The sequence below is a fragment of the Podarcis melisellensis genome (genome assembly GCF_964234715.1).
Source record: "Podarcis melisellensis genome assembly, chromosome: 10".
Classification (NCBI taxonomy): Eukaryota; Metazoa; Chordata; class Lepidosauria; order Squamata; family Lacertidae; genus Podarcis; species Podarcis melisellensis.
In genome coordinates, this window is record NC_138542.1 from 59,779,495 (window position 1) to 59,802,393 (window position 22,899).

At 44.8% G+C, this 22,899-nt stretch overlaps 1 protein-coding gene across 1 annotated transcript; it reads right to left on the bottom strand.

Moving 5' to 3' along the window:
• Positions 1–469: 469 nt before the first annotated feature.
• On the bottom strand, positions 470–22,159 carry LOC309378755 (aldo-keto reductase family 1 member B1-like). Its single transcript, XM_081927388.1, has 10 exons — positions 21,955–22,159; positions 15,765–15,932; positions 13,899–14,015; positions 11,392–11,469; positions 8,906–9,028; positions 6,797–6,903; positions 5,487–5,568; positions 4,726–4,809; positions 3,186–3,268; positions 470–1,016 (listed from the first exon to the last, which is right to left on the bottom strand). The coding sequence occupies exons 1-10, from the start codon at positions 22,018–22,020 to the stop codon at positions 974–976; spliced, it is 951 nt and encodes a 316-aa protein (XP_081783514.1). The 5' UTR covers positions 22,021–22,159; the 3' UTR covers positions 470–973.
• Between the last annotated feature and the right edge of the window lie 740 nt (positions 22,160–22,899).

Below are 22,899 nucleotides of genomic sequence, written 5' to 3' on the forward strand. Positions count from 1 at the left end.
GAATTATATCCCTACTTGAAAGTTGTAATGGAGTTACAATGGGTTGTGTGTACTAACCTCAGTTGAATACACGGTGCTTCAACACTACACGTTGTCATCCTCAGTACAAAGATGGATTTACACTGCCTCCACTTATCTGATGTGTGACCGCAAAGATGATAAATATGAGAACAAGTCCCGAGAGCTATGCTTTGTGGTTGGCAATTTAGCATACTTGTCTTTCCCATTTACAGTAAAAAACCTTAATCTTAATGCTTCTGGGAAACCACCAAGTAAGACCTGTTGCTCCCCAAAAATAGGCATTCAGTGACATTCTGCCTCAGCACATAGAGGATCTGTTACAGACATAATAGATAACTGATTTCTGCATTTGAATATGTTCTGAAAGGGATATATCTTCAGGAGAGGTCTAAGTTTTTGAACTATTGTACTGATGCATTTTATTAACAGGAAACGACGACTCACACCATTATAGCAACCAGGCAATTTTATTAGAAGCAATACTGTAAGAAGACAACACTTCAAATCCTTTAGAGAGAGCTACCCATGTAGCAACGAACAGACTGCACACACACCTATAACTTAGAAGCTCCCAGTGTGGTGCCAAGGCAAAGGTGTGTCCAGAAAAAAACACAGTTTTAGAACACAAAATGCATTAGAACTTGTGTCTCCCATAAAAAGTGTCAACATATTCTGTCTTTTCAGATGAGGGGAGAAACCAGGGGGAGAAGTTGGATGTTACTATTCACCTCTCTATAATTCCAACAGCTCATATCGGAAAGGATGATTCTGCCAAATAAAGATGACACACCACTTTGTTCTTAAAAACACCTCTGCTCAGAACATATTGCATCTAGGCTGGAAAAGGTTTATAGAAGATGTGTGGAGAGGACAGATTTTGATTTTTTTTTAATGCCAGGAAGTCTACACAAAAAGTCCACAATTGCTGTTTTGAAAAGTTTTAGAACCAGACTTAATATTCAGTTTTGAACGGATAATCCTTGTGGTTGGCACACCTATGAAAAGAAAGAGTTAAATCAGAAGTTTGGTTTTACTTATGCCAATGCCTATTTTAGGGGAACCAGGGCAAACTGGAAGCATGGAGCACCCTAAACTCTCAAAACGTATCTGTTTAGGCCAGTACAATTTGTGAACCAACAAGTAAAATGCTGCCTACTAGTCATACACCCAAAAACCCAGTTTTTCCTGCCCCCCTAAAAGTACAAAAAATGGGACTTGTTGAGCATCTGGAAAAACGCAAATTAGGAGGTGGGTCACAAGTTGTTAAGGCCTTGTCCAGCATCACCCCCAGCAGACACCAGCTGGCAGCATGAAAATACTTAGTACAGTGGTACCTTGGGTTAAGTACTTAATTTGTTCCGGAGGTCTGTACTTAACCTGAAACTGTTCTTAAACTGAAGCACCACTTTAGCTAATGGAGCCTCATGCTGCTGGAGCACGATTTCTGTTCTCATCCTGAAGCAAAGTTCTTAACCCGAGGTAATATTTCTGGGTTAGCGGAGTCTGTAACCTGAAGCGTATGTAACCTGAAGCATATGTAACCCGAGGTACCACTGTACTATAATGGATGTACTTGCTGTACGAGGAAGAATGTCCACAGTTTTTTGTTTTTTAAATAATTTTACAGCAGTGTCCAGAAATTGAACTTCAAATTTGAGTGCAAAATGCTGAACCTTCAAAGTACGATAAGACAATTCCACAAAGTTTACCTTTGCTGGACATTTTTGAAATTTGCCGCAAGATCATCCATTTAAAAAACCAGGACCATACTGTTGTCAGCAAACTAAACCTCAAATCTCAAAGCAGAATGCTGAATGTTCACAATTGTGGAAGAAGCCACACGAAGAAAGTATGAAGAGAGAAACCATCTACACTTTAATTGAAGAAATATGGGGAAACAGCGGGCCAAACTTTTTCAACCCTTCTCTGCCTCTGGAACTGAGAAGCGATTATTTGGCTACATTCTAATAAACCAGCTACCTCAAACAGCGGTGCTGTCATGGCAGGACTTTGGCACAAGACATCCAGGACTCCACTCAGCAGAATGAGAAGGAAGTCCCCCCAGAAGCTGCAGGGATGGCTTCCTTTAACTTCTAAGCAAAGTTAAACATTACCATCTAAAGCGGAAGATCCCCGAGACACTATAAGAGGTCCGGACTGCACCACTGATGTAGCAATTAAAGCAGGCCTCGAGACTGCCCTGAGGGAAAGCTAAGCAATAATGCTCCTAAAAGCGGCAGATATGTCAACAGAAAGTGGTGTTGGGGATTCTGTGGTAAAGCTTACAGGAGGACATCTTAATGAGAAAATGGCAAGAGCCTGTTTTAAAGGGGTGGTTAAACACTCAGAGCTTCCAAACTACAGCAGAGTGCGACCAAGTCAGTAGTCATGCCTACCAATGGTAAGGATAACAAACCTGTTTCACAGGTCAGGCAATTTTTAACTTTATGCTAATCATAACTGCCAGTTGTCAGAAATGATTAAATGATATCCTAACTGGCTTTTTTAGCCACTGGATGAAAACTGATTTAATGTCCTCTAATCAAGGGCCAGCATTAGCCCTTGATTGGCAGATTTCTGGGTTATTTGTAGTAGATCAGCAACAGATTGATAACTCTCAGTCCTCTATAGCGGTGGCTACAACTGAAAACATTCTGCCCCCACAGACTGCCCCACCTGCAAATTCAGATTCTGGAAAAGAACTGTGGGGGAGGAAACAGGAGCAGATTTTAGTGTCAAAGGACCTGAAGACTTGGTTCTGATACTGATCACGAATTCATGGGCTGAGGAAATGTTTAGAATAATCTTGTACCGGCAATCTTAATGCATGTCTGCATTATATCATATCTCAAAAGCTTGATGACTGCCCACCCCAGATTAGAACAGGCTGGTCTTCATCCCTGACTGCCCCCAATGAACTGTGTAAAAGAAGGTTGGCACAAATGCCTTTAAAAAAAATATAATTACTTTTATCATTCCCCCCCCCCCCCCAAGAAGGTTGTTTCCCCAATCACCTTTTAACGATTTTGATTAAAAGCTCTTTTGATCTATTTAACCAATTTTCTAACTAAGCACTGCAGAACTGTTCTACACTGATCCTGGACATGAGAGTCCGGCAATGCTGTTTATCAACCCTTTTCGATTTTTCAGACCCTGCTACTTACTGGCTAAATGCACATGCTCTCCAGTTCCTGTTGAAACCGAGAATGGTTTCTAGCTCCTGCTTAGTCAAGTCGAAGTCAAACACCTAGCAAGGAGAAAGAAAAAGCAGAATTTCCAATTCATGGCAGGTTCACAAGAATTGTGGAGGTTTACATCACTTGTTTTATGCATTATTTGCATTTGTAGCCTGCCTCTTCTTCCCAAGTGTTCAATGGAGTAAATAAGGAAAAGCAAGTGTCTTCCCGTTTTACCTTCACTGAAATCTTAGCCAATGGCCCATCAAACCCAGCATCCTGTTCTCACAGTAGCCAATCAGATGCCTGTGGGAAACCTGGAAGCAGGAGAGCACTCTTCTCCTGAGTGGAATTCAGAAGCATCGCTGCCTCCGAAAGTGACGTTGGTCGGGTTGAGAGATGCCCAAAGCGGTCTAGTAGAGTTGGCCTCTTTTACTGGTTTTGGGGTTGGCTCCAATGAGTTGGGGAGGGCATTTGGGGCCAACTCTGAAATGGGGTGAAAGGAGGCAGTGAAGTGGTTTGTACCCTTTCTGGGGGAATGAGCTTACAGCGGTGGCAGCAAGGACTCAGACTAATAATAATAATAATAATAATAATAATAATAATAATTTATTATTTATACCCCATCCATCTGGCTGGGTCTCCCCAGCCACCCTGGGCAGCTTCCAACGAAGTATTAAAATACAGTGGTCTGTTAAACATTAAAAGCTTCCCTAAACAGGGCTGCCTTCAGATGTCTTCTAAAAGTCTGGCAGTTGTTCTTCTCTTTGACATCTGGTGGGAGGGTGTTCCACAGGGCAGGTGCCACTACCAAGAAGGCCCTCTGCCTGGTTCCCTGTAACTTGGCTTCTAGCAGTGAGGGAACTGCCAGAAGGCCCTCGGCGCTGGACTTCAGTGCCATGGCATAATAATGGGGGTGAAGATGCTCCTTGAGGTATGACATTCCCGGCGTGTGCGCGCACGCAGATTTCCCAAGCACAATTACCACCCCTCCCTCTCAGTTTCTAGACTCTCCTCAACCTGAAACAACAGTTTCAGAAGAAGGAAACAGAATGACAGCCTTTGAGCTGTTGGTCTTTATCGCTCATTGCTGTCTTCTTTTGGTCGGCACAGACTCTCTAGACTGTTTCTCAAACTTGGGCCTCCAGCTGTTGTTGAACTACAACTCCCATCATCCATTAGGACTGCTCCTGCTAGCTAGTAATGATGTGAGTTGTAGTCTTTTGCAGCTTATTCCCTTAATGGTAGCTGTAATTCATATGTTTATTTGAATCAGCCTTCCCCAACATGATGCCCTCCAGATGTTGTTGGGCCTATGGCCATAGCTGTCAACTTTTCCCTTTTCTTGCAAGGAATCCTATTCGGAATAAAGGAATTTCCCTTAAAAAAAGGGAAATGTTGACAGCTATGCCTACGGCTTCCATAATCTCCGTTCACTAGGTAACTGGAGGGCACTTGTTTGGGGTGTCATATGCCATGTAGGACCCAAACCAATCCTGGTGGGAGCTGATCTTACTTTCAATCTTACCTTGAAGTTTTCTTCAATACGTGCAGGAGTAACAGATTTGGGAATCACAATTGTATTTCTTTGGATATGAAAGCGGATCAGGACCTAATGATCAAGACAAAGACAAACCAAGTAAGTCTTCCTGTCCCATGTCACAAATACATTAAAAATTAGATTTGCCAGGGAAAACACACACCACATATTCTTGAGCAAAATGGCACCCCTTTCTGAAAGTCTGGCTTCAAGTCTCAAATTCCTGAATGGAGTTTAACTGCTGAAGGATCCAAGGGTTGTGGGTCTCCCTCAGTTTTCCTAGTACACATCTGTTGCCAGAAAGTTTGCATCCTTGAAATCCCCATGGCAAACGCTGGCTCTCTTGGCCTGAAAGTGAGATTAGCACCGCACCCCATAGTCACCTTTGACTGGACTTAACTGTCCAGGGGTCCTTTTTTATTTTTTTAACCCAATTGCAAGGAGTGACCTCCCCCTTAGCCTAGTATCTACAACTGCTAACATTTCAAAGTAGGAGCACTGAAGAAATGAGTTTTTGATCACCACAATTTAACCTTGTATATATTCAATAGGAGGGGATCTAGACATTGCTGAACACAGGAAGCCATCACGATTTGTGCATCTGATCTAATCACGTCTTCCTGCCAAGTTATCAGGCAGGTATTTCTCAGGTCTGCTTTCTGCCCACTGCCTTCTGAAAATCTTCTCTTTTTGTCAATCCACCAAGTTCTTTGCTTATGCACTCAATTCAACACATAAATCAAACACACCTGAGCTGCAGTTTTATTGTGCTTAGCAGCTATCTCTTTGATCTTGGGGTCGTCCAGGAGAGAGGGATCCTCTGGCTTGGCCCTAGGAAAAGCAACAAAAGCCAAAGGGTAATGAATGCTACTAAGATAACTCACGTTTTAAAAAAACAGAAATGCTGATCAGATGCAGAGGAACAACAACAACAACAACAATTTATTACAGAACAACAACTACCAGACTTTTAGAAGACATCTGAAGGCAGCCCTGTTTAGGGAAGCTTTTAATGTTTGATGTATTACAGTATTTAAAAAAAAATTGGAAGCCGCCCAGAGTGGCTGGGGAAGCCCAGCCAGATGGGTGGGGTAATAATAATAATAATAATAATAATAATAATAATAATAATAATAATTACCCCTCTCATCTGGTTGGGTTTCCCCAGAGCTTCTGCACCTTTTAACAGGGAATTTCATTTAGGACTTTTGTTCTCTACACTATTAAAAGTACCATCTGCAAAACAGGAATAAAGCTCACCCTACCGGGCTGTTACAAGCACATAATGCATGTGAATAGCACCATCTTTGAGTAGATGAAGGTGATAAGCAAATGCTAAGTATAATTATGAAGCACAATTATGCATGCAGTAGCCATACAAATAAATTAATAGGCAGATTTGCTGTATTTACTTCCATCAGTGGGTCTGGTGGCCAAGAAGGCAGTTTCTGCACATGATATAAAGGGAAGTGAGGGACAGATGGCGCTCATCAACCTGGGAAGGTAGCCCATCTAAGAGAAGGAAAACTCTGGTCCTAAACCTCCACTGCCTTGTGGGATATCTTCAAGAGAAGAAAAGGCTAAGGAGTAAACCCTAAACAAATCCAGAGGGGATCCCTAAGACAGTTGGGTGACACCTTGTACGCCTCCTTCTGGCAACTCCTGCAGCCAAGATGGTTCCAAACATATTGCTCTGCTTTCCTTTGGATCACATCAGCGAGGCTGAGAGGGGGGTATTGTCGTCTGGGCATCCCAGGACCTCCATACCCACTGCCCAGGCTTGTGCCCTGGGGAGGTCTCTTTGGTGCTGCTAACACAGCGGTTTGGCTTTACCCCTGGAGGCACACTCCATTGTCTCCTGAGACGGACAGATGGCAACAACACAACTTTCATCATAGTGGATAGCTTCAAATCCAAACGCTTAATATATTTGGGGCTGCTGGACCTGGGTTAGTTATCGCTTAAGCAAACTTCCATTACCCATTTACTCACTAAGATGTGGAGCTCCAAGCTCAGGGCACATTTAGCTAAGCACTAAAAGACAACCAAACATTCTCACCATGGTCTGTCAGGGGAGCCGAGGGGGCTATACGCTGTGACAGCGATCCCTTTGGACTGACAGTAACTGATCAGTTTTTCCTGGGTAAGATACGGATGGCACTCAATCTGTAAACATAGAAGAAAACAATTTGCATTATTTGCATTCATCATTTATTTATTTATTTCATTTAAAAAAAATATTCACTGCTTGTTTGTAAAAAAAGAAAAGGGCAGGCTGCAATAAAAACAAAACAATAGAGAAGTTTAAGATTTGCATTCAGAGATCAACTATGCATATAATAGGAAGTTTCCTGGCAGGTTTCCTGAACAGCTACTGGCAGTTGAACAGGCAAGCCATAATTTATCTGCAAACATAGTTTGGCCTCTTTAGAAAACCACATGGTAGGTTTTACTTTTTTCCCCAATGCCACAATCTCTGGTTGCTGAACTCCTGATTCCCCCTATAGGCTTTTCTTGGACTGCAGCACTTATTTCATAGTTGGTGGGATTTTCACAGGGCACTCATAATGTTCCTGTTTAATAGAAGACTACCAGCTTTCCCCAGTGATTTCCTCCTTCTCCAGCAGCACCTTCAAATGCCCAATTCAATTTCTCAATCACCCGAGCAAGACAGTTATGCTGGTCAAGGTTGAAGTAGAAGAACAAATTGTACAAAAACAAGGAATAAGAAATGGAATTAAGAAGGAGAAATGCAATTTCAAATAAACAAAGTAATCAAGCAAGCACCAACCATGCACACATTATTTTCTCCCATTGCTATCTCAGGTCAAGCTGGCTTTTAAGATTTTTTGAGAACCCTGGTGAAACCATTTACCAAAGGCAGTGGCGGGATGTGCATATATACCAGGAACAACCGAGTTTTTCTTGCATCTTGTTCAACATTCTGCGGGGTGTGGAGAATTGTGATCACTCCAGTCTTTACTTATTGGGGCTTAGTCTTCCTGACCAGCCAAGAAGGGTGCTGAACTATACTGGATAGAGCTGCAAAGTTGCTGCGAGTTTTATTTCTGGATTCAACTGCTTTATTAAGTAGGCATAATGGCAACTTCCCAAAAAACTCATGCATGAGTTTTGCATGTATATTTTTTAATCAGTTCACAGCCAGGCCCCTGTAGGATACCATGTTCAGGCAGTATCCAGAAATTCAGCTTCTTGTTTGAAGGAAGAAGCACACTGGTGAGGCTTCTGTGCAGGCTTATGAATCTAGCAGAACACACAGACTATATTTAGGATGCAACAGGATCCCTGGGCATCCTTGTCTCTGTCACACGATACCTTGGTCTCAGTATGCACTGCTCTTTGGGGCTTAATTTCATGCTCACTTAGCATAAGTAACATACCCACTCACTCCATTCCAACCATCCTTTTGTCCGCCCACCACAAAGCTAAGAGTTCAGATGCAAAACCTGAAAAGTTACCATTTAAAAAAACAAAAACGACTCCACAGGGGGAAGTTCAGACAATTATTTTGACTGAGCAATTCCCAATGGAGGGAAGGACACCATAGCAGGTGTTGATTCATGGTAATTAATTCAGCCAGTTAATTTTCAGTGCCAGCTGAAAACCTCCTGCCTCCAAGCCTTTGAGGCTGATAAGAGCGTAAAGCAAGGGACAAGCTCTTGCATACTTTAAGTCTCCATGATTTCTGATGGGGGAAAGTTTTGTGTGTTCTTAACTCTATCCTCAACGTCTTCATCTTTTTTTGAAAAGTGTTGTGAGGCGCTTTTTTTGTTTTGTTACAATCACGTGGCGTATAATTTCCGTGAAATAAGTAAATAAATATAATCAACATGCTTCCCCAATCCCAGGCGTGGTGCTGCAGGGAAACAGACTCAAATCTAAGTTCAGCTATGAAATGACATCTCATAGACATCGGCCAATTTCACAGGGCTGCTGTGAGATCAAAGATTCCAGTGCTAGAAATGACTATGGACAAGATATGATGTGGAATAAGAAAAGCAGAATAGCCATAAATTCAGAATTTCCTTACAAGCACTGAAATCTGCCCATCTTCTTTTTTTAATTCCCGTGTCTTCTTGCTGCTGTGAAATGATCAACCCTTCATAATCCCCTAAAAAGCTTCAGTTTACATCGCTGGGCATCCTACCTGATTATTTGCAGGCTTGTACTTCAACCCGGGCTTGTTCAAGATTCTCTCAAGCTGATCGCGGTTGAAATTGGAAACTCCAATAGACTTCACCAATCCAGCATCCACCAGCTCCTCCATTGCCTGGGGGGTGGGTGGGTGGACAAATGAAGACCAAATATTACATAAACATGTTGCAAACATAAATCTCCCCACTGTCCTTAGGAATTCCTCCTGGTCTGACTTTGGAAAGCTGTCACACTTTTGAGCCTGCTAAGCTCTCGTCTAATGAGACGACACCTTCAAAACTATCATATGCACCTCTCTGTGAACAGAAAGGGAATTTGGAAATGGGGAACTCCAGACCAAAAAACCAGTACAGTTATACCCTGGGTTAAAGTTCCTTCAGGTTGAGCATTTTCGGGTCGCGCTCCGTGGCGACCCAGAAGTAACGGAACATGTTACTTCCAGGTTTTGCCGCCCGCGCAGATGCTCAAAATGATGTCACGCGCATGCGCAGAAGCGGCAAATTGCGACCCGTGCATTCGCAGACACGGGTTGCTTTCTCTTCAGGATCCGGAACGGATCCTGTTCACATCCAGAGGTGCCACTGTACCACATAGGAATAACTATTTGGTCAGGGAGGTGGGAGCACATGTGTGTGGTGGTGTTTGGGGATGACTACTCCCCACTGGTAGTGGCGGAGGAAGGGGGTCCGGTGGGGGCCCCGGGTGTCATCCGGGAGGGGGGTGACATTCGTTGTGCTGCCCACCCGCGACTCCCAAGCCTACCCTGAGCCGTTGGGGGAAGGCGGGGAGCTGCGCCACTGTGCCGGCAGCCTTCCCCCTTCGTTTTGACAGCTCAGGAGTTGGGGGAGTCTTGGGAGTCACAGGTGGGCCATTGCCCCGCACTCCCGGCTGGAGGAGGCAGGCAGGGGAGAGGACGGGAAGGAGCCAAGTGAGCAAACAATGGAGGGGGGTAGGAAGGGGAAAGGAAGGAAGTGGGATCGGTGGGTGCGCCTTTCATTCTGCCTGGAAGATGAGTGCCTACAGCTGGACTATCAAGTGGATTTAAAAGGGTCACTTCGGGGGCAGTGCTGCAAACATAGAAGGGATCTTGCAAAACAGACCTACTGGATTTAATAATGCTCCTAAGTGAAGGAGTGCCTATATCTGACTGAAGCGCCCAGAGGTTAATATTTTCTATATTCAAGGCAGATTAATTCCCTAAGCACAAGGGGCGCGTACTGAAAATTGGAATTTCATACTCCCTTGTAAGAAATTGAGGCACTACAGAACCACGGCTGGCTGCACCATTTTAACATGTGATCTCTCTCTCTCTCTCTCTCTCTCTCTCACACACACACACACACACACACACAGAGAGAGAGAGAGAGAGAGAGAGAGAGAGAGAGAGAGAGAGAAGAACACAGTGTATGGGGCAAGTTTAGACATGTGCTGGGGACCTGGACGGAGAAAAACAAAAGCTCCCTCAACTCAGGACCCAAACCCTGGAACGCACAGGAGGAGAGATGGGGTGTGAGGGAAGCAATGGATGCAGCCAGCACTTAAAAAGGGAATAAAATAGTTGCTGTCTTTCTCTCTATCTGGGCTGGCTCCCTGCCTGTTACGTTACATGCGGGGAAACCCGCGTGGGGTTCCTCTCTGTGTAAAGTCTTCAAGCTGTGTAGGGCGGCTGAGTGGGAGGAAGCAGGCAGACTCCAGAGGCCCCACAGTGCGCCCCACCCTAGCCCCTATAGGCGGCCCACCCCGCCCCTGGGCACGCTGCCCCAGGCGCCCAAGTGGCTTCCTCCGGTGATGCCCACTGGTTCTGTTGCACACGGCATCTAGTCTGGCATGGCCACAACGGTGAAGGAGAACTCAGTACGTATTTTTTAGTAAATTTGCTTTCACACATATATCTGTAAATATCCTACCAAAGTCAAGAGCAGGGCTGGGGAACCTTTTTCAGCCCAAGATCCTTTTAAGGAACCTTCCTTCCAGGATGCAGGACCAGAAGCAAAAGTGGCCAAAACACTGAATGAATATTAGCTTTGTACAGTAGGCTTGTTTCTACAAACTCCTCTCTCCATCTTCCATCCAGAGATGCAAAAAGGCACCATCAGAGTTCAACACATTCAAGTTGGGCAAAACCATGCAAGGAGAGTGCAGGCCAATGAGATAAGATGTGTGCCTGGCATAAGAAGAGTCCGGGCGGGGGGCGGGGAACGGGACAGAAAAAGGGGCTTAGAGGGCCACATCTGGCTCCCTGGTGGAGGTTTGCAAACCCTAGTCAAGAGGGACCTTTCTATGGTATTTGCAACTATGCACAGCCAATTCCATGTAAAATCTTGAGCTTTACTTAGTGAAGAAGCCCTCCAAGGAACTGATATATAGCACAACTTAAGCCAACAGAAACTGCCATAAATAGTTGCAATCTATGCAAAAGGTGAATGCAAGAAATTGCACACAGAACAAAGAGAAACCTTTAACTGCAGCGGTACATACTTCCCAGGTGTCCTCAATCTTCGTGTTACTGGGTATTATCATGCCTGTTTCATCAGATGGGAAGATGTCATCGCCGGCCTGTCAAATGCAAAGCAAGAACATAAGAGGGGTTTGCTTTTGAGTAGATGAGGCTGTCTTGTGCAGAGTCAGACAACTGGCTTTTCCCAGTCCCCAATATAATAATAATAATAATAATAATAATAATAATAATAATAATAATAATAATAATTTTTATTTATATCCCGCCCTCCCCAGCCGAAGCCGGGCTCAGAGCGGCTAACAACAGTAAAATGATAAAACATTCTAAAATCATTTCATTCTAAAATTAATTCAAATCAGATTAATGGCAACCATTGGGCTAGAGTTCTGTGAGGATTGCCAAAGGAGGGAGTCAGGCTGTGCCTTGGCCAAAGGCCTGGTGGAACAGCTCTGTCTTGCAGGACCTGTGGAAAGATGTCAAGTCCTGCAGGGCCCTAGTCTCTTGTGACAGAGCGTTCCATCAGATCAGAGCCACAGCCGAAAAAGCCCTGGCTCTGGTTGAGGCCAGCCTAACCTCTCTGTGGCCTGAGACCTCCAAGATGTTTTTGTTTGAAGACCGTAAGGTCCTCCGTGGGACATACGAGAAGAGGTAGTCCCGTAGGTACGAGGGTCCTAGGCCTTATAGGACTTTGACAGGATGTGCCTGAAATTTAACTTAGGACCTTGTGAACAAAGGAATATGCTTTGTACCAAGCCAGACCATATTCCTGCCTTACCTGGAGATGCCAGGTAACATTCTGCACACAAACCACATACTCTGCTACTGAAATACAGCACCAGTGTAAAAGGGACGGTGTCGCATTTTCTTTGTACAATGGGGCAAAAAAAGCCAGGCTCTCAAACACCACCACTGCTCAGCCAGACAACCATATCAGCCAACCGCTTCAGTTATTTTTCTGAAAAACCAAAATTCTAGGAGGTAACTGGAGCAGTCTCTGTAGATTGTTCCTCTGTCGTAAGCATGCCTGGAGGTGCAAAGTATTCTGCACTAAAATACTCCTGGCAGAATCATCACAGCTCCCTGCTCCAGGATCTCAGAAGCTTGAGTGTCAAGCTCACAGCTTTTTCAGACACCAGTGCAATGAAAGAATACCAACCATATGCTCTTTTTTATACCTTTAGCCAGTGGTGAAGTGGTCCAGGGTCTTGGGTAGGTGGGGGTGTGTGTGTCAAAGACCCCTTCCTATTTCTGTAGCGGGGTCTCCGTCTCCAGCATCCGAGAGTTGCCCAATCAGCATGAAAGGGGAGCAGCTTTTTGGCTACCATATTCTCCAAAGCTAAGCATTTAGGAACACTGAAAACAGGAGGTCTCCAGTTTCAAGATGTGCAGGTTGTATTATGTACAGTGGAACTTCGTGGAAAGCACACTGTTATGCCTATTGACTTGGTTGCTCGAGAGCAAACAGGCAAGATCCCACACTGGTCTTTTCAAAGGCTTTATTCTTGGTGTAAAACATTTACAGTGCAGAGCACCTCAATTCCATGTCTTGCTCAGTCACTAGCAGAATCTGAGAGTGGGCGATCCTTAAACTTTCCCCAGCAGAGTAGTCTCTTAACCCCCAGCCGATGCCTCCCCTCTCTGCGTGAAAACCTACTGCGCAGGGAAGGCTTGGGTAAAGGGGGTCCTCCCTCCCCCCCCCTCTTTGCTCAGGCACGGTGTCTCGGCTCTCTCTTGCACCCTCTGAGCCCTGCATCTCTTCTCCACTAGAGGCGGGGCCTCCCTCCTCTGCTGAGGAAGTGCTGCTTCCCACAATCTTTGGAGGCTCTCTGTAATCTAGCTGCCCTTCCACCTCTCGCCTCTGAGCTGATGGCAGTTCCCTGACACACACACACTCCGAAAGGAGGGATTAGAGAACTCCAAACCATTTGCCCACCTACATCCACAGAAAACAGCAGATCTAACTGAAACACATGGAGATCTGCACTGATTGTTGTAATGCATCCCTAATCTTTGTTGTATAATTGTTGGATTATTAGAAGCGTTGTGGCTGTGACCCTGCATTTTTGGATTTGCCCCTATACTTCTGCCTTTAGCACTTTTACACACCTGCCTTTAGCAGAAGTGGTTTCTAAATGTTGCTCTACCACTATAAAGACTTTGTGAGGGGCAGCCAGCAAAGGAAGGAAATGTAGTCTGCATGAGAGCTTCTCCCTTCAAGCTGCAAGGATACCAGATGCCTGACCCACCATAACTTGGAAGCAGGGCCTTTAGTGCAGCTGCCCCAGTTTGGGGGAGCAGCATCCTTGCAACGATACAACTGGTGTCCACTATCTGGAAACAACTGAAAATGTTTGCGTTCAGACCAGCTTTCTCAGCTGGAAGAACAGGTCTCTGCCATGGGTCCCTACTTTTTATTGTTTTGATTTAAATGATGTAATTTGCAGTGTTGTTTTCAACCATTTTGATATATTTGTGTGTGTTGCTTAGAGGTAAGGATAGAAACTGATAGACAGACAGACAGGAATACCTTGAATCCCATAGGCCAGTGAATAAGGTAGAGGTCTAGGTACTCCAGCTTCAAGGCTTTAAGAGTTGCTTTACAGGCACCCTTCACCATGGCTTTCTCGTGGAATGTGCACCACAGCTGGGAGAGGGGTGGGAAGAGGAAGAATAGCAAGAACACAGGTTAATTCACCAGATTACATCTATTCCACAATGCATTTTTCTTTTTAAAATAATAATATTTTATGAAAGCTTTTTCATAATACAATAGGATAAAAGAAACTAAACTAAATAAAAATAAATGGGGGGTGGGGATGGAAACAAGAGTTCTCTTTCAAAAACCCTTGTCTCACCCAAAAAGTGTGGCCCCTCCCAGCTCTCAAGTGGGGACCTTCTTAGAATCAGGCAATTGAAGAGTTGGAAAGGACTCTGAGGATCTTCTCTTTCTTCTCCCAGTCTCTCATCCTGGGAGAGGTCTCCTCTTCCCTGCCTCTCACTCAGAGTACCTTCCACCACAATGTTATCTCCCCCCCTCCCCGAAGAAAATAGGTCTATCACATGAACTGATGGAAATGGCTACATTAATCCAGCAATCTTGCAGGGCTGGGGAAGCAGTAGCCCTCCAGAGGTTACTAGAATGCAACTCCTACCATCCCTGAGCACTGAGCACACAACGGTTCCTTCACAACACAAAATTCACTGCTGGTTTCCCCTAGTTCCTTTATTTCAGCAACCTAGTCTTTTTTTTTTATGGTGGTTGTGGACTTGCTGCTATTGCTGAACAACTAAGAGCCAGAAATCCTCGGTAATGCCCTGCACATCGCTCAGAGATCTATCAACAGAACCTGATACACCTTCTGCTCACCTCTGCTCTAAAGGATCGGACTTTCAGCTTGGGGTGGGGGGTTATTAAAGATAAAGGGACCCCTGACCATTAGGTCCAGTCATGGCCGACTCTGGCGTTGTGGCACTCATCTTGCTTTATTGGCTGAGGGAGCCGGCGTACAGCTTCCGGGTCATGTGGTCAGCATGACTAAGCCGCTTCTGGTAAACCAGAGCAGCGCATGGAAACGCTGTTTACCTTCCCGCAAGAGCGGTACCTATTTATCTACTTGCACTTTGACGCGCTTTCGAACTGCTAGGTTGGCTGCAGCAGGGACCGAGCAACAGGAGCTCACCCCATCGCGGGGATTCGAACCGCCGACCTTCTGATCGGCAAGTCCTAGGCTCTGTGGTTTAACCCACAGTGCCACCTGCGTCCCTTGGGGGGTTATTAGACCTAGCTTTATCTTTGGAAGCCCAACCATCTTTCATCAGCTGGGGCTGGCATACTGGCTCTGGTCTCTCCTAGCCTGGCCAGTTACTCACATCCATGATAACGTCCCTCCCTGCTACACTTCGTTGGATGGCCATCTGTCACGGAGGCTTTAGTTGAGATTACTGTACTGTGGGGGTTTGACCTAGATGATCCTTGGGGTCTCTTCCAACTCTACAGTTCTACAATTCCATGAAAACATAGGTTACAACCTGGACTGTGTGTATGGGATAAATCTCACCGGTCCTGAACAAACGGCACTGATTCCTCGTCTATTCCCAAACCAAATGCTAGGTGCTCGCCTTAACATTCAAAGCCCTAAATAGTTTATGACCAGGATAACTCAGGAAGCACCTCCTCTCACTGGAACCTGCCAAGGTAAGAAGCTCCCCTGTCATATATGCATTATCAATTAAATATCTGGAAAGTGGCCCATTGGTAAAATATGATGGGCCCTTCTCTCTGGGGACAGTCAGCATCAAGCAAAAAAGAAAGTTTAGGAGTACATTACAAATCTTGTTGCAACCCACTTTTCAAAGCCCAGCAGGTAGGAAAGTGGGGTATAAATGTACATACCTTACTGACAATGAAAAGGTCCTCACGCTTTACAACACCGGCCTTGATTTTCTCCTGGATTCCGCTGCCAACCTCTTCTTCGTTTTGGTACACATAGGCACAGTCTATGTGGCGATATCCCACGTCAATGGCTTTCTTCACAGCCTCTGCTACTTTCCCTGGTGGGGACTGAACAACAGAGAAATCCTGTTCAAGCATCCCATTAACTTGCTACACCTTCTTCTTTGCTCCACAATCCTGTATGTATCCATTGTCAATACTCTGGGCCTAGCACAGACATAATACTTAAAACATGAGCAGCAGCCACCATGGTTGGTCACCATAGACTTGGTAAAGATCCTAAACCAGAGGTGGGAAACCTTCTTATTTACTTTTTGCCATGGTGGGCCAGATCTGACTTAGTATAAAGACAGCTCCTTGCGTTCTACCTTTCTTCTGCAGGCAAATTAAAAAGCAGCCTTGTCAGGCTCGCAGAATCTTATATTCGCATCAAAGGCTAATATTGGGAGCAAGAGGGATAGTTTGAGTGGGTGGCAGGCAAAAGCAAAGGAAGCAGGTAATGTGCATTGGGCAAAGACATCTCTGGCGTGTTCAGCAATGTAAAAAATTGAACTTGAAACACACATGCATGTGTGTGAGGGAGAAGAAATGACCTTGCTGCCCCTTTAAGATGCTAACGTGTAAATAGTAATTATCACCATCGGTTTCTTTATATACAGTGGTACCTCGGGTGCCTGGCGTGCTCTGGTCCATGGGGTCATGAAGAGTTGGACACAACTAAACAACAACAACCTTGGGTTACATACGCTTCAGGTTACAGACTCCGCTAACCCAGAAATAGTACCTCGGGTTAAGAACTTTGCTTCAAGATGAGAACAGAAATCGTGCAGCGGTGGCACAGTGGCAGTGGGAGGCCCCATTAGCTAAAGTGGTCTTCAGGTTAAGAACAGTTTCAGGTTAAGAACGGACCTCCGGAATGAATTAAGTACGTAACCAGAGATACCACTGTAATACAATTTTCTACATATTCAGCTGTGCTCAAAGCGGCTCACATAAAAAGCAGTCTAAATAGTACAGTGGCTATATAATAAAAGGTATAATATCACTACAATATAACACTTAAAAAAACCTGTACCAATGGTTAACAGTTCATTTAACAAACATGAAAAGGCAAGCAAGCGTATAGCTTATCAATTTTGTAGTTGCCTTAGTCATGTTCGACTCTCCGTGACCCCATGAACCACAGCATGCCTTGGAAACTCTCGCTTTCTTCTCAAAGCTTCTCCTTTTTTATGTCCTTGGAGTTTTCTTAGCAAAATACTGGAGTGGTTTGCAGCTTATCAATAGGCACAACTAAAAATACTTAGCATCATAAAGTTGGAAGGGACCATGAGGGTCATCTAGTCTCAACTGCCTGCAATGCAGGAATCTTTTGCCCAATATGGGGCTCAAACCCACAACCCTGAGATTAAGAGTCTCATGCTCTACCAACTGAGCCATCTCAGTTACTAGTGTCATCAGTTTTGGGGCAGCTGTTGGATGTAACATTACTGGATATGCTTTAATCTGAGCCCCAGGCAATGAACGTAATCAAAATGGCATTCGGCTGCCCAAATTATATTTTCAGGCGTGTGCTTTTCTTTCCTCCCTCAGATGCAAGGCACGTCACAGGAAGACTTGGGAGCCTGTGAGAAGTCCAGACCCTCAAGGGCTTGCTGGAACTAGTAGACCAGGAGATGGATCTGGCTATCCCTCAAAGCATCTAGCAAAATAGCAAATGGCAAATAAATTTGTAGGCCCGTTTCATTAAGGATGTCTAGACGCCACCAATATTAAAGGCCCAAGGCTGCAGTGTTTATTAGATTGAAGAATTAGGAGAAGGGAATCTTCTTTGAGACAGATGGGTCCCTACAGCCAGAGATCCTGCTGGACTGACTCTGTGTCACTGCTAATCATCGGCAGAGTGAATTGCCCAACATTTATTGGATTGCACCGAGACCTCTAGCTTACTGAAATGAACAAACTGCCAACAAAAGGTTGTGTATTGGGGTGGTGGGGAATAATTTTCAGGCTGAGACATTGACATATTGTCTGTGTGGTGAACATAGAAAACTGGCAATCTTCCAGTGAGCTGCAAGGCCAGTCCAAGGTATTAGTACTAGTGTACAAGGTCCTGAATGACTGGCGATCAAAGTTCCTAGAAGAGCACCTCTCTCAAAATAATCTCTGGCCCAATGATTGGCAGGAAAGAGCCAGTCCATGCCACCGAGTGCTGCCAGGCTGGGACAGCCCTCTGACAGGGCCTTCCTGGTGGTGGTTCTCCGCTTGTGAAACAAAATTCCTGGCGAGGTGTGTCTGTCCCACTCTTTATTAACATTCAGGGGGAATTTAAATACATTCCTGTTCACCCATACATTTGATGGATGAAAGATAGTTTCTGGCAACCTTGAAATTATTAATTATGAGGGTATGTGGCTATTTTTGAACACTTTTAGATGTTCTTATCTTTAATGTTTTTACTACTTTGTTGGCTCCTTTTCGAAGGAATGGCAGGAAATATATTTTAATAATAATCATGCAGCCACAGGGTGGGCCGCACATGGAATTCACGTGTGGCAAGTGCACAGCCCCAGAACCTCTCTGGTTCTCATAAGCTTTCTTCTATTTATTTTTGTTGGCACTGACTGTTCCACACTAAATACAAGTTATTGTATATATTCTTAGCAAACTTTGTTCTGAGGGCTGCTCCTTCTGCAGTTGAAGTGGCATTATCTACACACAAGAGGAAGGCAGCAACAGGCTACAAAATCTGCTTAAGTACAAAAGAAACATAAGAAATAAAGATCTACAGGCAATCCAAAAAACATTGTTCTTTCCACGGTTGTTTTTAATTAAAGTAACACATGCTTTTGAGAATTATCTGTAAGTTTTACTCATCTGCTCACTTAGGAAAGCATTTCTGGCTTTGCGTTTTCACACTATGCCCTCAGAATATTTAGAGGGATGCTACAGGAAAATTTCGTAGTACCAAATTTTTGGGTACCCAAGCAGCAGAAGATCTATACATTATGTACTATATTGCTCTCTGTATTCTGAACCAAGAACTAAGTTTATCCTTGATTTGCTAAGTAAGAGACGTGATGTAGCTGATCAAGTGATCACCTATTTGTTGTCTGGTTTCGACATATTTGTGAGGTTCGCAGTTGCTGCCCCAAAATTGAGGATAATGTGGACTGTAAAGATTTAATTGGGAATGGAATATAAAAAAACTATTAGTATCATGTTTGTGTGAGTATATGTGATTGTGTTTTAATGCTATATTTATGTATATACTGTAAAGGATGTATATTCTTTTTTCCAGTGGTTGATATGACCATGATGGTTGAAACAACAACAAACAGTAAACACACTTCAGAAACAAAAATCCTTTTGGGTGGGGTGGAGCAAAAACAGGTTCAGTCTGAGGAAGAGGTGGAAGAGAGAAAGCTTGCACCAGCCTGTCCATCAAGTTCTCAATAGAGGGTGTGTGGCTTGCTGCAGAGTCAAATGGAAGCTTCATTTAAAGTCTCCAGCACCCTTGGGAATGAAATCGCTCTCTGTTACCTTTCTAAGCACACCTCCTGAAAGGGAATGCAGTAGGGCTTGCGGGGGCCAAGAAGCACATTAGCAAGGCCTGACTGGCAGGAAGCTATAGCTCCTGATTGCTCAGAGCTCTCAGAAGAAGCTTGTGAGGAAAAAATGGTTCCTGGGGCCTAAAAGGTAGGGAACCTCCAAGCAGCTCAGATAATAAAAAGTACTCAGTAGAGGTGAGCTTGCCCAGTGCAAAGCTCATCCTCTTCGCCAGCTTCCTTCAACCTGGGTCCTTCCGGATGTTTTGTGCCCAGGGCTGATGGGAGCTGCCGTCCAAAATATCTAGAGGACACCAGGATGGAGAAGGCTGAACTATGCTAAACCTCTGATTAGCCAAAACAGTCTGAACTGCAAGGATGGCTTCCAGAAATTCACCAGCACGTTACGTCTTTTTGTCCCATGAGAACATCATCCTTTTAAGTCGACCCTTAGGATTATCTTCAAACTACTGGAAAAGAAAAACAAGCAAACCAACAATGCCATTTCCCACTTTTTCCTCATTAAAATAAAATGGCCCTCTACAAAACAGGAGTTGCTGCTGCTCCTTGTAAGAAAAGGAAGTTATTTCTCTACAACACAGATCTGGAATAAGATTAAAGACGCCCAAAGTGTACAACATGTAAGCACACGCACTTTCCTTGTTGCATTTTCTCTACAAACTTTGCCAGCTGCTTCTTCAGATCCCCCCACCGCCGTTTATCTTACTCGCTTCAAATTTAAGTGGAGCCTGCAGCTACACTTAGTGGTTGGGTTTTGCAGTTAAGAGTGTTGGACTAGGACCTGGGTTCAAATCCCCAATCTGCCATGAAACTCACTGGGTGAACTTGGTGCTCCGTTCACATTCTCTCAGCCTAACCTTATGAGGATTAAATGGGGAGGAGAAGAAGAACCACATATACTACCTTGAGCTCAGTGGAGAAGCAAAATGTGTATGTTATAATAAATAGATAGCTGCTTTTGTGAAGTGTTCCAATAGCCCATACCTTCCAGCATACTCCATTTCTACCCAGTTTTCTGTCCCCAACTCAGCATTTCATGGACATTGAGGACACTCTGTCCTCATTAAAAATCAATGATTACGTTCGTCTTCCCAGGTGGTTCCCCATCCCTCTATCCCCTTAGGGATTTGTTCTTAAGCATTTTCTTTTTTAATTTCTGCAAATCTCTGGTTCTCCAATGTCTTTTGATACCTCCGGCCCCCTGAGCATGGGTAGGGCTGTTTTGGCTACATGAGCCAAGGCACTCGCCTCGGGACATCGAAATCCGAGGAAGCGATACTTGCAGCATCTCTCTTTCAAGCTGCAAAAACGCCTTCCCCTTTTAGGAAAAAAAATGTGTGTTTTCATTTTTTTAAGAAATAAAAATAAATGTTTTCTTACACAGCTTAAACCCTAAAAATGGCATTAGCAAAGCTTGGGAGACCAAAAGAAACTTCACTGTTTTTACAAATAGTCTCCTTCAGGCAGGCAATAAAATCTAGCAGGATGAGAACGTTCTCTGCCACTCCTTGAAAGAGACTCATTGAACTGAATAGAACTTCCAGCTAAGCGTGCATAAAATAATTCTGCATTACTGCCAAAAAATTCCCCAGTGAAGCTTTTTTACCTTCAACTGCTACACAATCTGCAAAAATTTGGAAGCCAAATATTTTCCCCCAGCAGCCAGTGAAGACAAAAGCAATCTTCCTGCAGAATTTTCATGACACATATAAAACACTTAAGGGCCCAACAGGAAAAAAAGAAGTTGGTAAATGTGCACTTCACCCCTATTAATTCCATAAAGTTTTTTTTTGGGGGGGGGGGCTTACTGCCAAATTATAGAGTTTAAGAGCAGCAGCCCTGGGCATGGAGGTACATCAGAATTATTGGCATTAGAATTTTTAAATATATTTTTTAATGTTACGGTGGTAATGGAGGAAAAATGTGTTAGAAAGCAGTCTTAAACAAAGTTGAAATCAATTATATAAAATAGACCAAACCATTTCCAGAAATCCATTTTATAAACCAGTTTCACACTAACTCTGACCCATATTTTTTATTCCAGTAATGTCTCTGCCCCTCTCCCCACAAAACATATCCAAGCAGCACAGCACAAGGAATTTTATTCATGCAATTTACTAATCTAAACAATGGGCTTTCAAGGAAAGAGGAAGGAATGTTATATAACAGCTGCTTGCATTTCACAGAATAAGGAATTGCTCTGCTCTCTATACCACCAAAAAGACAAATTAAGCAAAATCTGCAACATATATTAAAGGGGATACGGAGACCAGAGTGTCCCGAGAGGCAGATCTGATCAAAGGCAAACCGGAAAAAGCAGAAATAAAGTAAAAACTGCAAAAGCAGCAAACGTGCACCCTATTTTTGGGCGTGCAAAACGAAGCGAAAGCGAAGCTTTTAATTCCTTTGGATGCTGCCAGACGCAGTGGAAAGCTTTGTCCGAGGGGAGGAAAAAGATCGCCCAGCAAGCATGAACTGGGAGGTGGTGGGCAGATGGAAGATGCCATCGGCCTCAAGAGACCCGCTTACCATCCCTCTTTCTTGACACGACAAACACCTACCTTCCAAGTGCCCAGGCCCAGAATGGGCATCTTCGCTTTGGTGCACAGCTCCACGTATTTGGCCATGATTTCCCGGGCGCCGAGGGGGGAGCGAAATGCCACGCTAGGCCGAGAAGCGAGCTGGAAGCGCAGCGCAGCCGCCTCCAAAGCAGGCGCATTTAATGGGCTCTAGCCACGCCCCGGCAGGCGCTCGTCGCCCAGAGGGGGCTGGAGGAAAAGCGTCGAGACATTTCATGTTTGGGGGCTGCTCCCTCCTGCCAACAGGCCCGCGCCTCCTCCTTGTGCGCCTTTTGATTCGGAAGGGAGCGCCGCTGATCCCCGTGAAAACAAGCGCGCGTAAAATTGCAGAGGAAAAAGTTGGAGAGGGGGGTGGTAAATGTGGCTTGCGGTTTATTAGACCCTCTTTGAGTGTTAGATCTGGACTTTTTCGCGGCGATCGCAGGGAGGAGCAGCTTTGCGCCTGCCCATCCAGCCGCCGCGCATCGCCCTGGCCCCAGATAGTCGGGCCGGCTGCCTATGAAAGGGACCCGACGCCTGCCGGCCCAAGCGGGGTCAGGAAAGCGCAGCTCCTTTGGGAAGAGAGGGAGTTGGGGGGGCGGGTAGCTGGGTTTCATCTGACCGAAGGAGTGGCGGCCTCAGCAGCAGCAGCCGGTTGGAAAGGATAAGGCGGAGCAGGCGCTTGCCCCGGGGCGCGCAAAAAGGGAGGCTTAGGTGGCCGACAAAGGTCCGTATAGTTAAAGCTCTGGTTTTCCCAGTAGTGATGTATGGAAGTGAGAGCTGGACCATCAAGAAGGCTGATCGCTGAAGAATTGATGCTTTTGAATTATCGTTCTGGAGGAGACTCTTGAGAGTCCCATGGACTGCAAGAAGATCAAACCTCTCCATTCTTAAGGAAATCAGCCTGAGTGCTCACTGGAAGGACAGATCCTGGAGCTGAGGCTCCAA

Excerpts from the sequence above, each read along its gene's own strand:
- LOC309378755 (XM_081927388.1), bottom strand. The coding sequence starts at position 22,020 with ATGGCCAAATACGTGGAGCTGTGCACCAAAGCGAAGATGCCCATTCTG. Across the intron at positions 11,470-13,898 it reads ACTGGCCTATGGGATTCAAG|GCCGGCGATGACATCTTCCC; the intron begins GTATTCCTGTCT and ends TGCATTTGACAG. Across the intron at positions 9,029-11,391 it reads AGATTGAGGACACCTGGGAA|GCAATGGAGGAGCTGGTGGA; the intron begins GTATGTACCGCT and ends CCCACCCCCCAG.